The sequence below is a fragment of the Epinephelus moara genome, chromosome 6 (genome assembly GCF_006386435.1).
Source record: "Epinephelus moara isolate mb chromosome 6, YSFRI_EMoa_1.0, whole genome shotgun sequence".
NCBI classification, from domain to species: domain Eukaryota; kingdom Metazoa; phylum Chordata; class Actinopteri; order Perciformes; family Serranidae; genus Epinephelus; species Epinephelus moara.
The window spans coordinates 20104839-20125785 of record NC_065511.1 but is presented as its reverse complement, the minus strand read 5'-3'; the positions used below and the strand labels follow the sequence as shown (position 1 = coordinate 20125785).

The 20947-nt window shown below is 41.4% G+C and overlaps 1 protein-coding gene across 1 annotated transcript in view; it reads left to right on the top strand.

Annotated features, from left to right (window-relative positions):
- Window positions 1-20947, top strand: part of col14a1a (collagen, type XIV, alpha 1a) — a 171401-nt gene that overhangs the window by 37944 nt on the left and 112510 nt on the right. The window contains exons 6-16 of the mRNA XM_050046615.1: window positions 13156-13311; window positions 13508-13627; window positions 13806-13970; window positions 14170-14334; window positions 15276-15427; window positions 16342-16471; window positions 16757-16902; window positions 17700-17829; window positions 18047-18186; window positions 19185-19311; window positions 20660-20799. Of these exons, the coding sequence (XP_049902572.1) occupies window positions 13156-13311; window positions 13508-13627; window positions 13806-13970; window positions 14170-14334; window positions 15276-15427; window positions 16342-16471; window positions 16757-16902; window positions 17700-17829; window positions 18047-18186; window positions 19185-19311; window positions 20660-20799 (1571 nt within the window). The remainder of the gene's footprint in view (window positions 1-13155; window positions 13312-13507; window positions 13628-13805; window positions 13971-14169; window positions 14335-15275; window positions 15428-16341; window positions 16472-16756; window positions 16903-17699; window positions 17830-18046; window positions 18187-19184; window positions 19312-20659; window positions 20800-20947) is intronic.

Genomic DNA, 20947 nt, shown 5'->3' with positions numbered 1-20947 from the left:
CTGACGCTGTAAACAAAAGAAAAATCTCAACTGTGGTTAGTATTTTATTTACATTACAAGTTTTACACCAACAGTATGTAATTTCTGTTGTTTCTCAGTCAAAACAAGAACAAAATACAGACTGTGATGACACCGTGATCTGATGTGACTGAGGCAGAAATCATGTTTGACGAGAATGACAGGAAAATGTATGAAAGTTTTATTCACATTACCTTTAGTCAAGTTATGTCATATTAATCTAATGACATAGCCAGTTCGTCTGTCCCGTTAACTTGCTGACTTACAGTCAGCATTAGGTGAGCTGACTGTACAGCTACTGTAGCTAAGGATATGTGGCAAATCGGGTGGCGGGGTAGCTCAGCGCTGTTATCAATGGTCAGAACAATCACACTGAAAACAGCTTAATGAGCGCGTTGAATGCTGTAACATTATAACGTTACCATACACATTAGTGGCCAGTCTCATCTTCTTCTTCTTCTCCTTCTTCTTCTTCCTCTGGTTAATGGCAGTTGGCAGGTGGCAACTGGCATTTAAGATGCATTACCCCATTAAGATGCATTAAATGGAGGATTTATTGAACATTTATTTGGTCTCTATTGAGAAATTATATCGAGATAATTATCACTATCATTTTCCATTATTGCCCAGCTGTATTCAGGAATTCTTTTCAATCAGTTTGTGGTCAGATCAGTCAGAGCTGATCAGATCAATTGATTCAAGGAGCAGCTGCTGCAGAGACGAGTAAAAACAAACTTTGTTTTGCTGGTTAGACTCACTGGACCCCAGGATGTGCCGGTTTCCATGGGAACGCAGTCGGTTTCATCTAAAGTAGATTGAAAAATGATAGACAACACTAAAACTATATGAATTAACAAACAGTTAAGTTTCACTTTCACTGCGCTTGGCACTCTTCTGCTGCTCCTGTGCCCAGGGTTAGCTCTGCCACGTGAGAGACAGGGAGAAAAACGTACTTCCAGAATGTGACAGCAAATGCTGATATGGTGGCGGTGCTCCATGAATAAATAAATGTTCAGGAAGCCTTGATTTACCCCCTCTTTCATCATCTTTTCCTCATGGACTTTTACACTCTTTCTATTTTTCCACTTTGTTTTACTGCCTGACCTTTCTTAACCTCTTTTGTCCCCTAAGCTCTTTTTCCTGTCTTGTCAATCCTGTGTCCTCCCTTTTCCCCGATCTTCCCACTCCTGTGATCTCAACGGTTTAAACTTTGCGGTTAACAAAGCACACCAGACTCTGAGCTGTTGTTTGACATTTTGAAGAGTGGCTCATTCATTGCTCAAAAGATTGTGGTTTAAAACATAATATTGGATCATTTTTGGAGTATGGGTAAATCATAGCTCTGTTTTGCATAAATTTCCACAGTTTTTCGGTGGCTCGTAATAACTGGTTTAACTGCAGTAAATCCTTCTTACACAGTTTCCTGACTTCGCCACAGAAGTGCTTACAGTTACTGTACGTTCCCTTGGGTTTATGTTTATATACATCTGTCAAATAAATTGTTGCTTGTGCTTTAGTAAAGCGACAAAAGGCTACTACAAAATAGAAACAGGGGGTGGGCTGTCAGGCAAACTGTCCCTCTCGCAGAATTAATAAGTAAGCCAGTATTGTGTTGAGCAGCGACACAACATAAGCTGAGTGTGAGAGCCACGCCCATCTGTCAAGTTCTTACAATGTATGGAGCTAAAAAATAACCAGACATGATAAGAGAGACTCAACTTTCAAAACAGAAACCCACTCGGTTCGACAAGTGTGTGTGTGTGTACCAGACAGAGAGATTAGAGGAAGACAAACAGAAAGGAAATAGCAAGGCAAGTCAACATGACAGGTAGAGATGGAGCGACAGACTCAGAGGTAGAGAGGGAGACAGTTTATAGGCCATGTTTTGCTTTCAGCATACATATAGAGTTTGTTCTGTCAGAGCGTCTGTGTATTCAGTGAAGTGGAACAGAACAAGACAGTGGATTAAAGATCAGGAGGCCAAGCAGGGAGAGGTCTCTGGTGAACGACACAAACCGCCTAAAAACAGCTGTCGGATTACACCTTAAAACCCACTGGATCACACTACTTACACAAACATACACCCTCTCTCTGTCTCGCTTTCTTTCTCACACCCACACTCACATAGGCCCACAGGTCTCACAGATGAATATGAATGTTTGTGCTCGGCTGAGTTTGTCTGAGTTGCTCTGAGGGCCACTGAGCAAACGACAGGTGTATCAATCTGCTGCCTGTCTCTTGATTGAATAAACAAGCCAATAAAACAAAGAAAATCTTGTTTTTTGAGCTCTTGTGTACCAGCAGTGTTTATTGGGAGAACCAACCTGCTCTGGGTTTCTGCTCAGGTTGTTTGAGAGTTGCTAGCACTATTTTTTTTAAATCACTGCAGCTACTATGTTTTTATCGCTGAGAAAAAAAGTGCCCTTTCAAGCAATACAGATCTTTGTTTTACTGGTGTACTGATTCTTGCCAGTGGCGGAGGCTTAAATATCTTGACAAAAACAGTCTCACCTTGAGGTTTATTTTCAAGTTTTATTTGTATCACATGAGATTGAATTGATTGAATTGACAGTGTTGACTTAATTGCTGAGAATTACAGTTTATTTTTTGACTTTGGAAACAACATTTTGAGACTCTCACCTTTCACAATCTCAACACCCATTAAGTAGCTAATTTGGAGTTTTTGGATCATATCATATGCTTTCCATCAGCAATGATGACTAACAAGTTAATTATAATCTTCCAGACTCAAAGTCATGAAAGCATGAGGTAATGCTCTTTCTTAAAGGAACACTTCACCCATGAAATGACCATTTATATATCAGTTATTCATGCTGTGTTACCTTGAATTCAGGGAGGAAAACTTTATTTCTTCTGCATGCCTCCAGTGAACGAAGAATCCACAAAAACAGCAACAAATGTTGATTAACTGATGTTCAGTCAGGAACACTTAAGTCAAAGAAAACGTTATTTCCATTTGCAGTATTATATTTGGCGGTATGGCTCTGTTCTGGGGCCCCTATGCCTTTCCTCGGGCGTACACAGAAAGCCTCTTCCACGCGCCTGGAAAATATAAGGCAGAAAGAGCACACCTCTCCGCCCTTCTGTGTGCCTACGTGAAAGGCCTTAGACAGAGAGAGCACACCTCTCTGCCCTTCCACATGCAAATGAGGGAGGACTGAGGCAGAGAGGCAAATCTCCCTGCCCTTCCATGCGCCTACATTGAAAGGCAGAGAGAGCAGCAGCAAAGACCCCCATGAACAGAACAGAGCAGCATCAATGACAAACAGAAATGACAATGATAAGTCAGACACAGCATGAAAAGGAGGAGTTGGGGTGGAGGCGGATTGCAAAGCGGCTTGCAGAGGAAGCAGCAACAGTAGGCAGGCCAGAGCAGTTTGAATAGGGCGTCCTGAATGAGATTTGCCAACTGGTTTGCATAGAAAGGAATCATGTGATCTATCAGCTGACTCCATCAGTTGATTGGCTGTTTGAGATCAGCTGATGTAGCTGGGATGTGAACTGAGCTTGACATCGTGTCCTGCCTGAACTAATGCTACACTCAATTAAATGGGGACCGCGTTTAAAAACAGGAAAACGATATCGAAACATCTGTTTACAAACTCCCACACAACTCGCACAGTAGAATCCGATGCTCATGTATCCATTTAGTGCTCCCTGAACAAGTTGCATCGCCTTTCCTTTAGACCTTTCTGAACGGGACTAAAAGTTAAAGCAGATAAGTTTCACTTTCACCCCTTTTCACCTTTTCACCATCATGGAATTGGTTCCATTTCAGTTCCCACACCTAATTTTGAACTGCTCAGGGCATTTCCACCAAAAATAAATTGGCTTTGACCTGAAAAGTTGGTTTCCAGCTGGAACCAAAAAATAGCAGTTTTTTTTTTACCTAAAGGGAGAACCATGATGACATCAGTGGGCGTATCAAATTCTACAGAATAGAAAGAGAGGTCAAGCGAGAAATTGCTGGGGTAAAAAAAGGAGTGTGCAGTGGTCTCATTATTAGCTGGTCTATGCTGGTATTTCGGATAAAAACAAATATATGTAATAACAGAACAAAAGCTTGCAGGTTATCAGTGCGATCTGCCATTTTATTACGACTGTTTACCTCTGTTGTGCATTGTGCAACACCCTCCAATGATGACACATCCTTGATTACAATGGCTTTGATCAAAACTGGTGGAAATGTTAGCTGGTTCACAAAATAGCACCAAGTTTCCAAGAATCCTGAACAGAACCTGTTGAAGAACCAGAGATAATTTGGTGGAAAATGGGTATTTTTATCCAAAGTGATTGATTCACTGGGTGAAGAAATCAAACAAAGTAAAGATATTAGACTGTTTAAAAAGAGGTACAAAGACAGTATCTTCACAAGATATGGAAATTATTAGAGGGAATGTAAAGCACACTCAGGGTGATACTGTTGTCAGTATTCTCAATACGTATTTTCGTATTTGTTTTATACACGGGGTAATATTGGTTATCAGGTATTAAGAAGTGCAGTGGTGTAAATGTGTGGTTGATTGATGGTGAGGAGAGTGTATTTATATAATAGTTTGATTAGCGATGAATTAGTATAGTTTGGGATGGGGGCGTAGGGCTAGACAAGCAAGTTGCTTCTTCATACTCTTTTTCGGACATGAAATGTTAATTTATGTTTCTAATTGTAAGTTTGCTCATGATTTATTGTTTGTCTCTGGTTTGTAGGTTTTTTTCTAAAATAAATTCTATTATTTTTTTTAAATGTTCAAAATAAATCAAATGAGATGTTGCCCCTTTTTGGCAGCAAGCTAGCAGTTAATTTGTTCATAATTTATTGGTCAAACAATTGTTTTAACACGACTATCTTCTGGAAAGTGAGGATCATGGAATTTTGTTATGAAACAACCAGAATTTTTTGTCTCCTCTTTGACACATATGGTTAAACAGGTGTACATAAAGTTATGATATGGAAAACTGTCCAGCCAGGTCAGTGTTTTACTTCATTGTATCTGTCCCTTTAAATGCTATCCACATTTTCATCTCACTTTGGCAGAGCACTTAGAAAGCACACCTACACATGAGCAGATGAGGTGGAAAGGACCAGACTGTATTGATTTAAAGTGGACATTTTCCCTACAACATGCAGGAAATTGCTCATATTAAAACACTAGCTTCTACATGATAAACAGCAGGCAGGAGAAATAGATCTTATTACTATTCATCCTGACATGATATATTGAGAAAATATCATACAGGGGCGACCATAAAAGTGGGCAGTTCACCTACTGTATAATATTTCCATTTCATCATCTCACTGAAGTGTATTTTATTACCGAGTGGATTAATACATCAAAATCAAACATATCAACTTGTGTTAAACTAGTCGGGAATAAATGTCCAATTACTTTTGTAATAAATTAGCCTTATGTTAGGGGTGAAGTGCTCTTGTGAAGGCAGGGTTCACGCGAGAATCAAACTTTCGCTAAGAGAATACAGGAAATGTTCTCACTAATGTGGGCACTGTCACTGCTACTATCCATCTATCTGCATGCCTGTCACTGTTCTCAATGTTAATTCCAGACACTGAAACACAATCACAGTGGCGGGGGAAATAAAACTTAACTAGAGAGAGATTGAAATGACAGCGCACTCCGTCTGATCCCTGGCTAAATAGAGGTCAGCAATAAATCAAGGCCGGCTGGGAAGAACTACTGTTAATGAGAACAGAGAGAGAGCGGGGAGGGAGATGGTGTAGAAGTTTTCTAAACTAGATAAGAGTGTGTGTTTGAAGATGTGTTGTGTGTGTGAGTCTCTGTATTTATTTGTTTGTGTATTGTGCATTACTCTCCCAACTACGTCCGTATGTTTGAGTGTGTGTTACTTCCAGGGAGTGGGAGATTACAAAGCAATCTGCCTTGCTTTAATTAATCTGGTCTGCTTTGCGATAACATGTGCATGTGTTTAAACCTCTATGTGCTTTAATTGTGTGTTACTGCTACAAGTTTTACGACTACTAACTGTGACTTGCACTACTTGTCTATGTCACCCCTCTCTTGTAGTTCCCAGTTCTGTTCCTTGTCTTTGGTATTAGGCGTTTTTTAAACCAAAGAGTTGTGGGGACTCCTGTAGAGAAACTGCCATTGGGGGCTCCCCTGACAACTATATACCTTCAAGGGCTGAAATGATGTACTGTAAGCTGGACGGCAGTTGGTATAGCAATGTAACTTTCACTCTGACAATTTCAGTCCAATTTTATGTATAAACCTAATATCATAAATCACCATTTGCCTCAGAAGGCTTTACCTACGACATCCCCCTGTCCTTGACCCTCACAGCAGACAAGGAATAACTCCCTCCAAAAAAACTCTTTAATGGGGAAAAAATGATAGAAACCTCAGGAAAAGCAACTGAGGAGGGATCCCTCTTCCAGGACGGACAGATGTGCAATAGATGTTGCATGTACAGAACACATCAACATAATAAATGTGCAGTGATCCATAATGACAGAACGATACATTAAGACAGAGAGAGACAGAGAGAAAGAGTCCTCTAAGCCAGCGTGTCCTGAGGTTCACCTCCTCTAACAGCACAGCAACCCTCACACAATCCAGCCCAACCAAATCATCGCTTAAGAAAAAGAACATCAACTATTAGACATCTACCACAAAAACCCCAAACAGACTTCAACGCTATTTGGCCCTAAACAGACAGTAAATAATGGCAAACTACCTGATCGCTGTGACAGATGAGAAACTGAGAAGGATACTGACTACATACAGACTCGGTGATCACAGCCTGCTCATAGAGACTGGCAGACACAGGCAGACCTGGCTGCCTAGATAAGACAGGCTGTGTCAGCTGTGTCCCCAGAGACAGGTGGAGACAGAGCAACATTTCCTGCTAAGATGTAGCACATATGAAGACATCAGGACTAAGTTCTTTACAAAAAATACATGGAAACTAAATGATTTTGATTCACTCTCTGACCAGACTGAAATGGATATGTCAAGATATGTCAGTGCATGTCACAGCCTAAGAGACAACCAACACAACAACATATAGTTCACACTCTGCCGTTTTGTTTACTCCTTCACTTATTTAGTTTTTTTTTTAAGATATTTTTTGGGGCATTTTCAGCCTTTAATGGATATGACAGACAAGTGTGAAAGGGGGAGAGAGAGAGGGAGTGACATGCAGCAAAGGGCCACAGGCTGGAGTCGAACCCGGGCTGCTGCAGCAATAGCCTTGTACATGGGGCGCCTGCTCTACCACTAAGCCACCGACGCCCCTTATTTAGTTTTTTTTCTTTAAAATTTATGTCTATGATTTTGTAATAATACAATGTTGTTCATTGTTTTTGAATTTTCACTGCCTTAAATTGTAATTGTGCTTTGGCAACACATAAGAAAGAGATAAGAGAGATGCAAACAGTAACATTGAATCACAACATTAATTTTAGCAATAATAATAATAATAATAGTATTTTGGTAGATACATATATGTACAAGTCTAAAACGTCTTGTATTTATACTGTCACATATGTGCTCAATAAAACCTGGACTTCACGGTCAGTCCATTTGTCCGTGATTTCTTCTTCTTCTTTTTTAGTTTATGTTTTGTGTTGTCTGTTTTACACCGCTTCCAGATTTCTAAAAATGCTGCTTGCTGAAAGCTGCATTGGCTGTGTTCGACCGTTCACTGCACACTTGCGTCAGTCATGGTTCCCACTGTGCTGTGAGAGTACCAACTCTAAAAATAGGAGCTAAAGAAGTCCATCAAAACATCGTTGTAAGAATCATTCCTGGGTCTTGCTGTGTGGACACAACAAAAAGGCGGGTTCCTAGCACTATGACAGAGTTCCTCCAGTCTGAAAACGCCTACTGTCTTTATGGCTGCACGCCTGTCTTTTCTCCGCTACAAGCTGCAGCCAGCCAACAGTGGCCTCCATTGTTGCGCTCACATTTTTAATAGCCATTTCTCCACTCCCACACAAGTTAATTCAATTGTAAGGGAGCCACATACTTTTTTCCCACAGCACTGCAGGCTGCTCCGTGGGTTGTAAAATGTGGTCCCTCCCTCTCTCATAGACACCAGGTGGACGGTCTGTCTAATCACATGCTTGCATGCCAATTACGGTTGGTGCTTGTCCAATTGTGTGCTCGCGTGTAAAAAGGTCTGGTGATGGCAGCGTCTTTTCTAATCACGTGCTTCTATGCAAATAAGGTTCAGATGTAGTTCAGCCAACCTCATGGTTCACAATCAGCGAATATGCAGACATGGACACAAATCTGCAGATTTAGCTTGATGACAGAAAATGTTTGAGTAACACGGGGAGGCTACAGTGCTGGGCCTCCACAGGACGGGATGGTTTTGTGGTTTTTACGTTAACAATAATTTCACCACAGTTCATATTAAAAGAGAAATTGGTCGTGACTTTGCCTAGAAAGTCTGTCCTTCAGTGCCTGTGTGTACTAAGGAGTTCATTGTGTGTCAGGTTCTCAGTAGAGCCTTTCTTTGTACAGATAATGTTATGTCACAGTAGGAAAAAGCACAAGTGTAAATAACAGAATTAATAATGACTCAATTTAATATAGGTGCTTTGATTTCAAGGTTCTGGTTTTGTTCATGCTGGCTCATGGTCACACTGTCACGACTTGTTGGGACTTGAATGAAGCTATCATAGATGCAATTAGTAACACCTACTGTAAAATATGCCTGTAAGATTAGCCAAGGTTGAGGATGAGTGTGTTTACCTCGTTGTAAGTGTGAATTTCTTGTGTCTGCAAACAAAACCAAGTATTTCTGATTATACATGATCCTACGTTCAAAGATAATTTTTCATATGCTTGCAAACACCCATAAAAACGGCCGCATTTTTGCAGTTGCAAAACAGCTGTTCAGGATAATGAACAGCTAGGCTTGTAACGACTGCAGATAACACATCTCAACCATAAACACATACAACTTTTGGACACAGAAATATGTGCTCAGTGGACAGACAGTCTCCTGTTCATGTTAGCGCTGGTTGTTTTCTCGCTTGAACATTTGAACATTGTTTAGTTTAAGCCAAAGTAACTTGGCTTGCAAGTATAAACACTTTGTTTAGTTTCATTTCCATGGTGAAACACGCTGTAGGCAAGTAAAGCTGAAGTACTTGGTTCCTGTCATGTATACCAAGAAGTCATTTGGGTTGACTGAAATGAGGGTTTCGGTTCCAGCAGCTGGCTGTGGTGTAATATACTCTCCAGCAGAGAGAATAAAACAAGCCAAACTCTGCTGCAGTAGTAGTATGTGTGCCACCCATGACGTCAGAAACCGTCAGTGGACGGTGGAACTACAAAGGTTGTTAAATGTAATACAGATACAAAGGTTTGGCACATTATTCAGGTAAAGACATGTCCCTCCATGACTAATGCACTATGTAAAAAAATGGTAAGTGTTCCTTAAACTCTAGCCTTAAACTCTAATCTGACCTGAACTGTGACGTCTCCACCATTTAAAGGCCTGTTAAAAAATTAAGGGCTGCAAATGTGTCAGCACTCGATAGGACTTTCATAATTCTTCCCTCCTCGTATGAACATTTGGTCCCCATGTGAATAGAAATAAAAAAAACACATGCGCACGTTACAGCAGAGATTGACATGTCTTGTGCTCTGCCATGGCAGTTTGTTTTACTTAGTGGAGTGTTTAAGAAAGAGATCTGTGCCAAACAAAGCCTGTCTCATATTAGTTAGCCACAGAGATGGACAGAGCGAGATAGAGGAGTGGAGAGAGGCAGAGACAACAACAGTAACCATAGCCTTGTACAAAGGAAAGAACAGATACTGCAGAATCCATCAATATATCTGCGGTATTTCATCGAATCAAAATACAGAGTATTTCCCTCTCACCGTTTTTCTTTTCTCCCTGCTTCACTTGTTTCCCATCTTCCCTTTCACACTTATTTTCACCCTCATTTGCACGCGGAGACACAGTTCCCCACTGTTCCCCAGTAACTGCACTTTGACCTGCAGCGAAGGCGTTAGACTGGAAGAAAAAACGGGGGAGAGGAGTAAAGAAAAGAAGGAGAGGAAGAAAGGCAGATGGGGCTAAGACGGAGCGGAGGGACCTTTGACAAGCCTGCTATTGTCTGGCACTCAGGCAGCCATCAGGGGAGAGAGAATCAGAAGCAGAGTAGTCAGATACTGGAAGCATTCTCCCTGACATCCATTGTTGGGAGGGAAACACCATTGTGTATCCCTCTGTCTCCCTTAACGATATTCTTTGTGTCTTTTTGTCTATTTTACAGACATCTGCAACATGTTTGCCAGAGATATTCAGATGTGATCATGGAGTGTTATCCAGGAAAGGTCATTTTAAAGGTTGACAGTTGATTACCAAATTATATTCAGAGAGATGCTACAGATATGATTGTTTCAATATAAGGCATGATGTAAAGCTGATGAAGAATTTAATTACTTAAGAAAACCTACGTGACATCTACTGCTGCTTGAAATGAACATGTATAATGAAATCCTGCAAAAAAATACGGTAAAGTTTGCAAGGTTTTGCAGAAACTCAGAGAAAACTGAGGCACACACTGATACGAGCACACTCAACTTGGGCATAATGAAACAACAGTAAAACTATGAGTCAGGGTTTGATGTTTACTGAGATGGAATTATCTACCTTCGGCAATTATGGAAGTTGTGTCTCAGACTATAAAAGAATGAATGGCAGCAAACGATTTCTTGAGGAAAAACGACCCTTGTTATCCGACTAAACCGACTGTTTGCAGACGTCAGCGGGGATAATGTGAAGGAGAGGGGCAACCTTGATTATTGGTTCATATGTAAAACACCAGTGTTTTGCTTAGTTGAAGGACGTTCTCACCACTCTGCCAACAATAGACTTGGGAATGACCAGTGAGCTGTAATTAGCAATGATTACGACCCTCTAATCCTCTGTTTACCGACTCCTTCGTCTGTCTTTACCCACAGTGTCAACAGCAGTTACTATAGATACTAACACCCCCTGAATGTCCCTCACTTTATATCGCAGAAGAGTGCCTCAGCTCTTCTTTGTGTGCGTTGCTTTTAAAGAAGCCTCCCCGCAGCTTAGTCATGGCTCTTTCTTTTTATTCTTTAACCTTAGAGTTTCTTTAAAGGCCATGCTTGTTTGTTTTGTAAGAAGGGAAACTCTACAAAGAATCGTCTTTACACTTCATGGCCTCTCAGCCTTTTGGCATTTTGCTGAAACTCTCAAACTAAGTTACAACTTCCCCTCTCCTTTCTTTTCAATGGGATAGTTGAATAATTAAAATAATGCTCTTGTCCAGTTTAGGCCACTCTAAAGGGCAGCAGATATGGAAGGTTATTTAAAAATGCCCTCCCTCCTCCTTAAAAAGAATGGGACATTTTGGCAAAATAAACACCTGTGACCATTTTGCACTTGAACCCTGAAGGATATTCATTATCTTCTTGGCTTTCTCCAAACATTACCTGAGGAGTATTTTTAGAATAGCACCTCCGCCTTTTATGCTATGCATTTGCAAATCAAAGATTGTCGTCAGCTATCTCTTGACCTTGTTGTCTTCTCTTCTCTCCTCCGTCTGCCGTCTGTAGCAGATGGATGGTTCAAACAGTCAGACAGACACAGACAGCAGACAGAAGGCTCTGTCTGGAAAATCACTTCTTGAAACGAATTCCTGCGTGGCTTATCATTACACAATGTGTCTTTTATGCATTTCAAGCTTGAGATAGTGTTGGCCTGACATGATAGCGCAGGTGGTACAGTAAATGTTACATATATATTTCAGGGAAAAAAAAGACCGCTTGCCAAAATACAGTAAGTCTCGGCTCTTTCTATCCATTTAGTGTGCTGCTAAGAGAGTCATTCATGCTTGTGTGGATTTCTGACAAATACCCATCAGACCGGGGAAGACATTTTTCTTTCTTTTTCATTTTCCACTAAATAAAAAATGGACTTATTTTATTGTATTTATTTTGATTATTTTGCAGTTGATAGTTGACAGCGTACAGAGAGGGGAACACAAGGGAAACAAAATTGAAACGAAGGTCTTGGGACTCACCCAGGACATTGCAATTACCCAGTATGCACCTGAGCCACTAAACTAACATCTGTTGTCAGAGCATAGTGAGAAATAAAACCTCTCACTCTGCGTTCCTAATAGAGATATTAAAGAAAAAAGTCTCTTTTCATTCCATGTGAATTGATTTAGGTGAAAGTATTAATCAGCAGCAGTTGCATTGTCTGCATTGACTCATACAGTATCTCTCTGCATTGTAATCTTTGTCTTAACATACTTTTGTGAGCAAAAACGCAAGATAATAATTCCCTACAGTCAGCACTCTCATTTATCTTTATCATTAAGACACAAATGTCCAAGCTGATCAGCATATTCTGGATTATTCTCTGTTACTTTTAAAGACAGGTGAAGGATTTATGATGCAACTTTAAGCAGATGTGTTCATTTTTAGGATGTCAGAGAGGTAAGGATGACAAGATAAGCAGTTATGAAATCAGGATAAATGAATAAATGTGGTGTGTGTGTGTGTGTGTGTGTGTGCTTCCTTCCACAATAATGACTCATATCTATCTTTGCTGTGACTTTCAGGTGGGAGGTTTCAGGTGTAGATTTCCCTTTAAAACTGCCCTTTAAATGAAAAGTGAGGTTGTTTAGAGATTAATTTCAAGATGAAAGGGTTATGATAGATACTGGGAAAAACAACACCATATAAGTCAGAGGAAGCTTTCACAATGCTATGTTTACATCATGTGTTGAACATTTTCTTAGAGCAAGATAAGAGACAGTTGCAGGATATGTGTTAGAGCTTGAGTGGCTCACTTAAAAGCATATTATTGTATTCTGTGTTATTGTACTGTGTGCAAAGCAAATGGTCCGTGTTATTTTTTCTGTGTATTCAATAAAGACAACCTGAAACCTGCAGACTGGACGTGTGCATTTATTGTGTTTTCTGAGTATTGGCTGAGAAACCTGCACATCAAAAGTGTGCACACAAAACGGAAACTTTCTTTTCAATTCTCTGTTTGTGAGTCCCGTATTCTGTCTGTTTGTGTCTAGAAGTTGTTAGTTTAAAATTCATGTCAATCTGTCCTCTCTCCTTCTTACAGCTGATCAGTTTGTGTGCCACACTGAGGCCATTGCAGACATCGTGATCTTGGTGGACGGCTCCTGGAGTATCGGTCGGCTCAACTTCCGGCTGGTCCGCATGTTCTTGGAAAATCTGGTCAATGCCTTTGATGTTGGCATTGATAAGACAAGGATAGGTGGGTCCCTGCTTCTTTCCCTCTGGAACAGATGGGTACACTGTGGGGCCAATATGGCCTTTTAAATCTTGTGTCAGTGTTTTTATCGCCTCATAGTTGTCACATTTTGAAACTGTTTTTGTATATTAGCTACATATAAGAAAAGGACATGTTGTAATGTATGGTGTAAATTTAATGTGTGTGCGTGTGATTGTAGGTCTGGCTCAGTACAGTGGTGACCCCAGGATAGAGTGGCATCTAAATACTTTCTCAAGTAAAGATGCCGTCATTGATGCCGTTAAGAACCTGCCATACAAAGGAGGAAACACTCTAACAGGTGCTTGATTTCATTGATACTACCAGTTTGTTTGCTTTTAATACTGGTTCAGTTTGTTAGGAAGATCCAAACCATTTCCTTCCTTCCCCCCTTTTGTTTGACATCCATGCACACTGGTCCGTCTGCCTCTGTCTTCCTCATTCATCCCTCCTCCCTTTCTCCCTCTGTCTCTTTCCAGGCCTTGCACTGACTTACATCTTGGAGAACTGCTTCAAGCCTGAGTCTGGCTCAAGGACGGGTATACCCAAGATTGGGATCCTCATCACAGACGGGAAGTCCCAGGATGATGTCATACCTCCGGCGGAGAGCCTGCGAAATGCTGGTGTTGAGCTGTTTGCTATTGGTAAGGGAAAACACGAACACACACCTGCAAAAGAGGAAAAAGTCTTAGGAAGAGTCACATTCTGTCTCTTTAAATCCTTTCAATGATGTTTCTTTGGACTGATCTTACTTACTGCCCTGCTCAGGGAGAAGACTGACAGTCTGTCACACATATAATACAGTGTTGTCTCTAAATCTTATGTTTGACCTCCTTCTCCCAGGTGTTAAGAATGCTGATGAGAACGAGCTGCACTCCATCGCCTCAGAGCCGGACGAAACTCACGTCTACAACGTGGCCGACTTTAACGTCATGAGCTCCATTGTAGAGGGTCTGACCAAGACGGTGTGTGAACAGGTGGAGCAGCAAGACAAGGACATCAAACAGAGTAAGGGCTTGGTTATACTAGAAAAGAATTGGTTGTATGTTGTGTTGTCAGGCCTTGTCAGATATCAGAAGGGTTTATCGTTGTTCCAAACGGCCACACTGGGAGGCAGAGTGAAAAGCCAGTTGTCACAAAGAGGGAGGAGATGCAATATCGTTTAAATACGAGGAGAAAAGGTGCATATTTTCAAGACTTTCTCTCCAGGAAGACATTTATCGTGTTGCATGAAAAGTGCCAGAAATTGTACCCTGCATGGCTCCTGTCTTACCTTCACACAGAGATGTATTTTTGTGCAGATAGTATGGTAACAACAAAAAGAGCACTTAGGCCTCTTCTGATGATTCAAGGCAAATTAAGTTAATGTAAGGCAGTTTTTTTTTAGCAGTCAAGTTAGCTTTTTTCAAGTGGCTCTTCTGTAGTGTGTCTTTGCATAACTGGATTATAAAATGTCACATTGAAATGACAAGCCTAACGCCAGCTGTAGTCGTAGAGTGGGTTGTATTTGGAAGTGTTAATCAAGTCCCGGATATTTAGCTGGAGCTTGAGTGGCCAGACATTTTGGTACTTAATGTCAAATAACTCACGAGGTTGTGGATTTACAGCCAAACAGAAATGATATCCTGTTACGAAATGTTGATTACTTTAGGACACTTCCTCCTCTTTCTCCTCTCCTGCTTCTCTTCCTCACTCTGTCCTCCAATGAGTTTTAATTTCCATGTAAATAAAGATGTAGAATGGAAAAACAAGAAAGAGGATGTCTTTAAAGATACACCATAAATTCAGTCTAGTGTGTTTGGATTAGATTTCAGCACTATCTCCTTCACTCTGATCCTCAGTGCATGTGTGGTTTTCTACTCAAACGTTCATCACAGGGAGTAATTTCATGTAATGTGATATAATCTGTTTTCTTATCCTTTCCTTTTGCTCTTCTTTTATGTATTCAGAACACACACCAGAGCAGATAGGGGCACCGCTTGAGCTGGTGACATCAGAGGTCACGGCCAGGAGCTTTAGGGTGTCATGGAGCCCTGCCACTGGAAACGTAGAGAAATACAGAGTGGTGTATTACCCTGCTCAGGGCGGAGAACCACAGGAGGTAAATACTGCGTTTTTACGAGGAACACAATATCATTTACTGTGGCGAAAAAGCGTTTTTCACCGAGTTAAATTGGGAAAAGCTGAGGGAGTTAAATAACCACAAACAAATCACACATCGCACACACTGCATTTCACTGTCATCTGAAAGCGGTACATGCGCACACAAGCAAGACCTAAGAAATACTGAGGTCAAGAAACTCAGCAGGAGCACAGAGAGAAGGGTTTAGGCCAGGGTATGCTCTGTTTTTCCATCATGTTTACTGCACCAATGGGAGTTACTGGGTCTTTGGGCAAGTGTATGGATTGAGCTGTTTTTCCCTGAGACGCTGGGGGTATCATTCATCCAACCCTCTCGCTCTCATCCCTCCATTCACAACTCCCCTGAACATCCGTGCAGGTGAAGAAGGCTCACTAGAAATTATACTCTGGCTGATCGAGACACCTGCTTGATTTTTCCAGAACATTTGACCACAGAAACCATTAAATCTTGTGCTTAGCTGGGTTTACGGGGACCAGATGTTCTGGAGCCACATGTGAGGAGACCTTTCCAGCTGGCTCAGCGCGCACCTAATCTCTATCACAACTGTCATCCATACAGATCAGAATGAGAAAATATTCTCTTGCTTTGGACGTTTGTGCTTTATGCCGTTCAATAAATCGATTGTGTTTTCCCTCCTCCGCCATTCTCCTTCGATCCCTCTTTCCTGCCCTGCCTTCCTCGCACTTTCCTTCCTGTCATTTTCATCCTTCTCCCATTTATTGCCCCACTTTCCATTTTCCCTGCCATTCTGTCCCCCTCCTTCCCTCTTCTCCCATCCATTTCCGCACCCCATCTCTCTTTTCTGTCCCTTCCATCCATCTTTCACACCCCCCGCTCTCTCCCCTCTCCTCACTCATGCTCCGGGACCCCAGGCGGTGGTGGACGGCAGTGAGACTTCAGCAGTGTTAGAGCATCTCAGCTCTCTCACTGAGTACCAGCTGGCTGTGTTTGCTGTGTACGCAAACGAGGCAAGTGAAGCTCTCAGAGGATCAGAAACAACCCGTAAGTTTGTTCTTACACACAAACACATATGCAGAAAATGTACTTACAAAACCGCACACCAATGCTTCAGGCAACATCTGAGATCACAAGTTGATGACAAAGGCTTATGTTGAATTAGCATATTGAAAATGATGCCCTTGTGATGCAGGGAGAAATAAGCACAGAGGAAGATAAGACAGTGGTTTTCAATCAGGACCAACTTGAAAAGATTCGGTTTATCAATATGACTGAACTGTGCTGTGTGTTTGTCTGTGTGTTGGTGTGTGTTTGTGTGTGTTTGTGCAGTGGCCCATCCCACAGTGACGGGCCTCCAGCTGTTTGATGTGACACACAGCACCATGAAGGCGAGATGGGACGATGTGGATGGAGTTTCTGGCTACATGCTGCTGTATGCACCGCTTACAGATGATGGAGCGTCGGATGAAAAGGAGGTAGTGAAAGAAAGAAACAGAGAGAAAAATAAAAATAAAGTCATATTGAATATATTACTGCTTCTTCAATTCACAGTTTTAAACAGCAATTTAGCAGCGAGACGTAAAGACCCCCTCCATGTTAACGTGTCCCTGTGGTGTTTTTTAAATGCTACAAGACATATCAGGAGCTAAATAAGCAGTCAACGCTGTGGCTGAGCATTCTCACCTTGGAACTGCAGTGTACCTATAGCCCCTTTTGCACAGAGATCACGCTATAGAGCCGCTACAAAGTACCTTCTATATGCCTCCTTTGCATTTTGACACAGAACCAAACAACAGGGACATCATTTAGCTCCAGTGTGTGATTATACACTGCATCACGGCTTTGCTGAATCTTGTGGTAACGCATCAGTAGTTTGCGAGCTATGTTTCACTCACACACAAACAAGGAACAAGGTTTATCTAATGTTAGCAACACAGTATTAGCAGTTTGATAACATAGTCAAGCTGTAGGATCATGTTACCTATTACTGTTATGTTTCTAATGTTGTAAAGAGCAATGTGCAGAGTTGAAGGTGAAGAGGTATGCTCAAGCTTCAAGCGAGTCACTGAGGGGTGGGTGGAGATAGAGACAGGTGTAGAGTTAAATCTAAGCCATTTAAAATAATAAAGGGATTTTTTTAATGGAAAAAAATATAAATATGTAATTTTGTTGATCAGAGATGAGTTTTTAGGTGTGTAATCAGTGTCAGAAGAGGGACGTAAAGTTTTGTTTTCAGTGCTGTAATGTGTGCACTTGTGTGTCTTTCTCCCAGGTTAGGGTGTCAGATGCAGTGACCGAGCTGGAGCTGGATGGTTTGCTCCCTCACACTGAATACACCGTCACTGTGTATGCCATGTATGGGGAGGAGGCCAGTGACCCTCTGACAAACCAGGAAACTACATGTGAGTTTGGCACATGCACTCACATACGATTTTTACCCTCTGTCCTCATGAGGACCCTCATTCTGAACATTTATCCTTAACTTAACCTCAATTCAACTTTAATCCTAACTGTAAAAACAAATCTTAACCCACAAACAGTCCAACAATTTTCACACAAAGCTAAAACAGCAAGAGCTACAAACACACATCAAACACTTGCTCTCTTTCTCTCTTTCAGTACCACTGAGTCCTCCCAGCAACCTCCAGTTCTCTGACATCACTCACAACTCCGCCCACATCAGCTGGGACCCCGTGCCCAGGGGAGTTAAAGGTTACCGCATCATGTGGGTCAAGACGGACGGATTAATCACCGAGGAGGTGTGTGTGATACGAGTGTCTCCATGATTTAATGTGTTTAAGATGCGTCTGCATCTGCAACTGTCTGAATGAGAAGACATGAGGACAAAGTGAAAAAAAGAGGAAGGAAGGACGGAGCAAACAGGCCATTATTGGTGTCCAGTGTCGCATTTTTCCACGCCGGCCTGTTTGGTCAGTAGATCAGAGTTTTACTGGCCCCTTGCATATTTTCACCAGCCTGTTTTTCTGTAATTTTGGTGATTTATTAAACATACAGTGCACAACACTGAAGCTCTGTTAAGATTTGGTTGTTTTTGTAGTTATTAGTTTGTAATGTTGATATGCAGAACTGCACAAAACATACCACAGTTGCTGTTTTTCACCCAGGAGTATTGTTGCTTCCACGAAAGTAGAAAGCCCCTTGTTCTTCTCATGGCTTCTGGTTTCTTTTGACAACATTTTTTTTTAAGTAAGAGGGTGAGGTGGATTAAGAGTACATCCCATAATGCACTTCGGATTCCCCTTGTGTATTTCAGCAAATCATGATGCATTTCATCTGTCAAAATGATGACATAATGTCATCATGACATCTTATAAAAGTTGCTCTCGTCGCAGCTTCTAATTGGTCATCACTTGCCTGCAGGGCCCTGTATAAACTTTTACTGGCCCCTGGGCATTAGTTATGTTGGACCCTGGATTAATTGTAGGAATTGTTCTCAGTAGGAAAAGGTCAGGCTGGAATGAGTATCGAGCACTGACATAAATCAGCTTGGAAAATATGCAGACAGAGTAGATATAAATGCCTGTGTCCAATGTGTTTACCAAATAGTACATTACTACTACAGTTTATGCTTTTGGAAAGGCTGGTTGACTTCCAGTTGTCTTGGCACAACTGTAAACTAAAAGAACACGGGGATTTGTTACCCTTTTGGCTGACTGTGATTGAACTATTCTGTGTTTGTAGAGGCATGGCTGTGTTTTTGGTATGGATATGTCATGTGTATCTGTGTGTTGTGCAGGTGGAGGTGGGTCCAGTAAACTCCTATGATCTCAGCGGGTTGACGTCTCTCATGGAGTACTCAGTGGCCATCTTCGCCCTGTACGATGCAGGCCAATCAGAGCCTCTCACAGACGGATTCACTACGAGTAAGTCGCTTTCGTGCTGTAAGGATACATTAGAAGATTCTGTGGTCAGTTTTTAGGGCTCATTGCAATCATTGAATTCAAATATGGGCAGATGTAGATAACCATTGTTGGTGCCATTGGCAATTATCAAGTACATTTGTTAATTTGTTTTTTCATTAAAGTCCAATTTGTCTTACACATTGGTGTTTGGACTTGGTGTTCCTATCTCCATCTTTGCTGAGGACAATTTTGTCTCAATTTCCTGAAAATAGTTGTACCAATACTATTAGAAGGCAAACCATTTCTCTCTCAGTGCCAAACAGTGCTGAATTTTATTACCCCTACTGGTCTTTCTGCTTTTTTGGCAGCACGCCCGTCTCATTTACACCTCGGCATAATAGCCCACTCACATTAAAAGGTCATTTCGCTGTCCCTTACTATTCCGTCACGCTAACAGATATTGATTTGTAGGAATATCCCTTTAAGCAACAAGCAGTTGGGCTCCAGTGCTGAGTCAGCCAAAAGGAATGTATTTCTGGCAAGCAACCCTTAAACTACTGACTCTAAAGGGCCACGTTGATTTTTATTTATCTTCTGGCAAACTTTGTTCAGTGGGCCAGGTTTGAGGGGGAGAACTTCATGAACTACCACAAATATTTCGACACTTTTAAGGTTTTTTTTTAAGAGGAGATGTGTGACATGGTGGGAACCTGCATGATAAGAGTTTACACCGAAAGTGTTGCTGTAAGTTGAGACTGAAAAAACACTTAAAATGTGTGTAATAAATTATCCCCTGCAGTCAGAAAGCAGCAGTTTATATCCTGGTCAGTGGTTGTGCCAGGTTTCACATTGTAGCTAGCCCATGGTTATATGGCTTTTACCATACCACTTGTTCCACAGCAGTAAACATCGTATTTTAACTCTGCCATTTTCCAGTGACACACAGCTTGATTCTTACTCTTGCCTGGTGCAGCCAAAGTGGATGTTCAGTTCATTGCAGCTGTAGGTATTTGAGGAAACAAAAATAAAATGAAAATTATAGCTAATGTTTGTGTTAGCATTTAAAACAACCATGCTAAGTGTGGTTGCACCACAGCAGTAAATGTTTCATGCAACATTTCCATGAAAGTTTCAGCAAGCAGTGCAGTTGCAGGGCCAGCCAAGCTTACTTTGGTCAGTTCTCTTTGAATGTGGGTTTGTGCTGCTTAGTGGGAGGCATCACAAGGGAAAATGAGTGCAGAACTCTGTGGAAATATCACTGAAACCAACAGGAAAAACAGAATTATTCTAAATGATATGCAAATGAAAACAAAAGAAAAAGAAAAGTAAAATAAAATGCAAAAAAGTAAAACCTCTTTTTACTTCTCAGCTCCAGTTCCTGGCCCTCTGGATCTACGCTCCAGTGATGTCGACACCGACAGCTTCCAGGTCAGCTGGGATCACTCAGCCAATGACATCGTCCTCTACAGACTGTCCTGGGCACCGTTCACAGGTGGCGACACAAAGGAGGTCGGTACAAATAAAGTACAGCATGTGAAGTTGTTTGCTTTAGATGCAGTTTTCTTAAAGATGTGTTTTCACCCGGAGGAAGTGAACTGTCACAGCGAAGATCATCTTCACAGATCATGTTGACAACAGTATAGGCATGAAAAGTCTG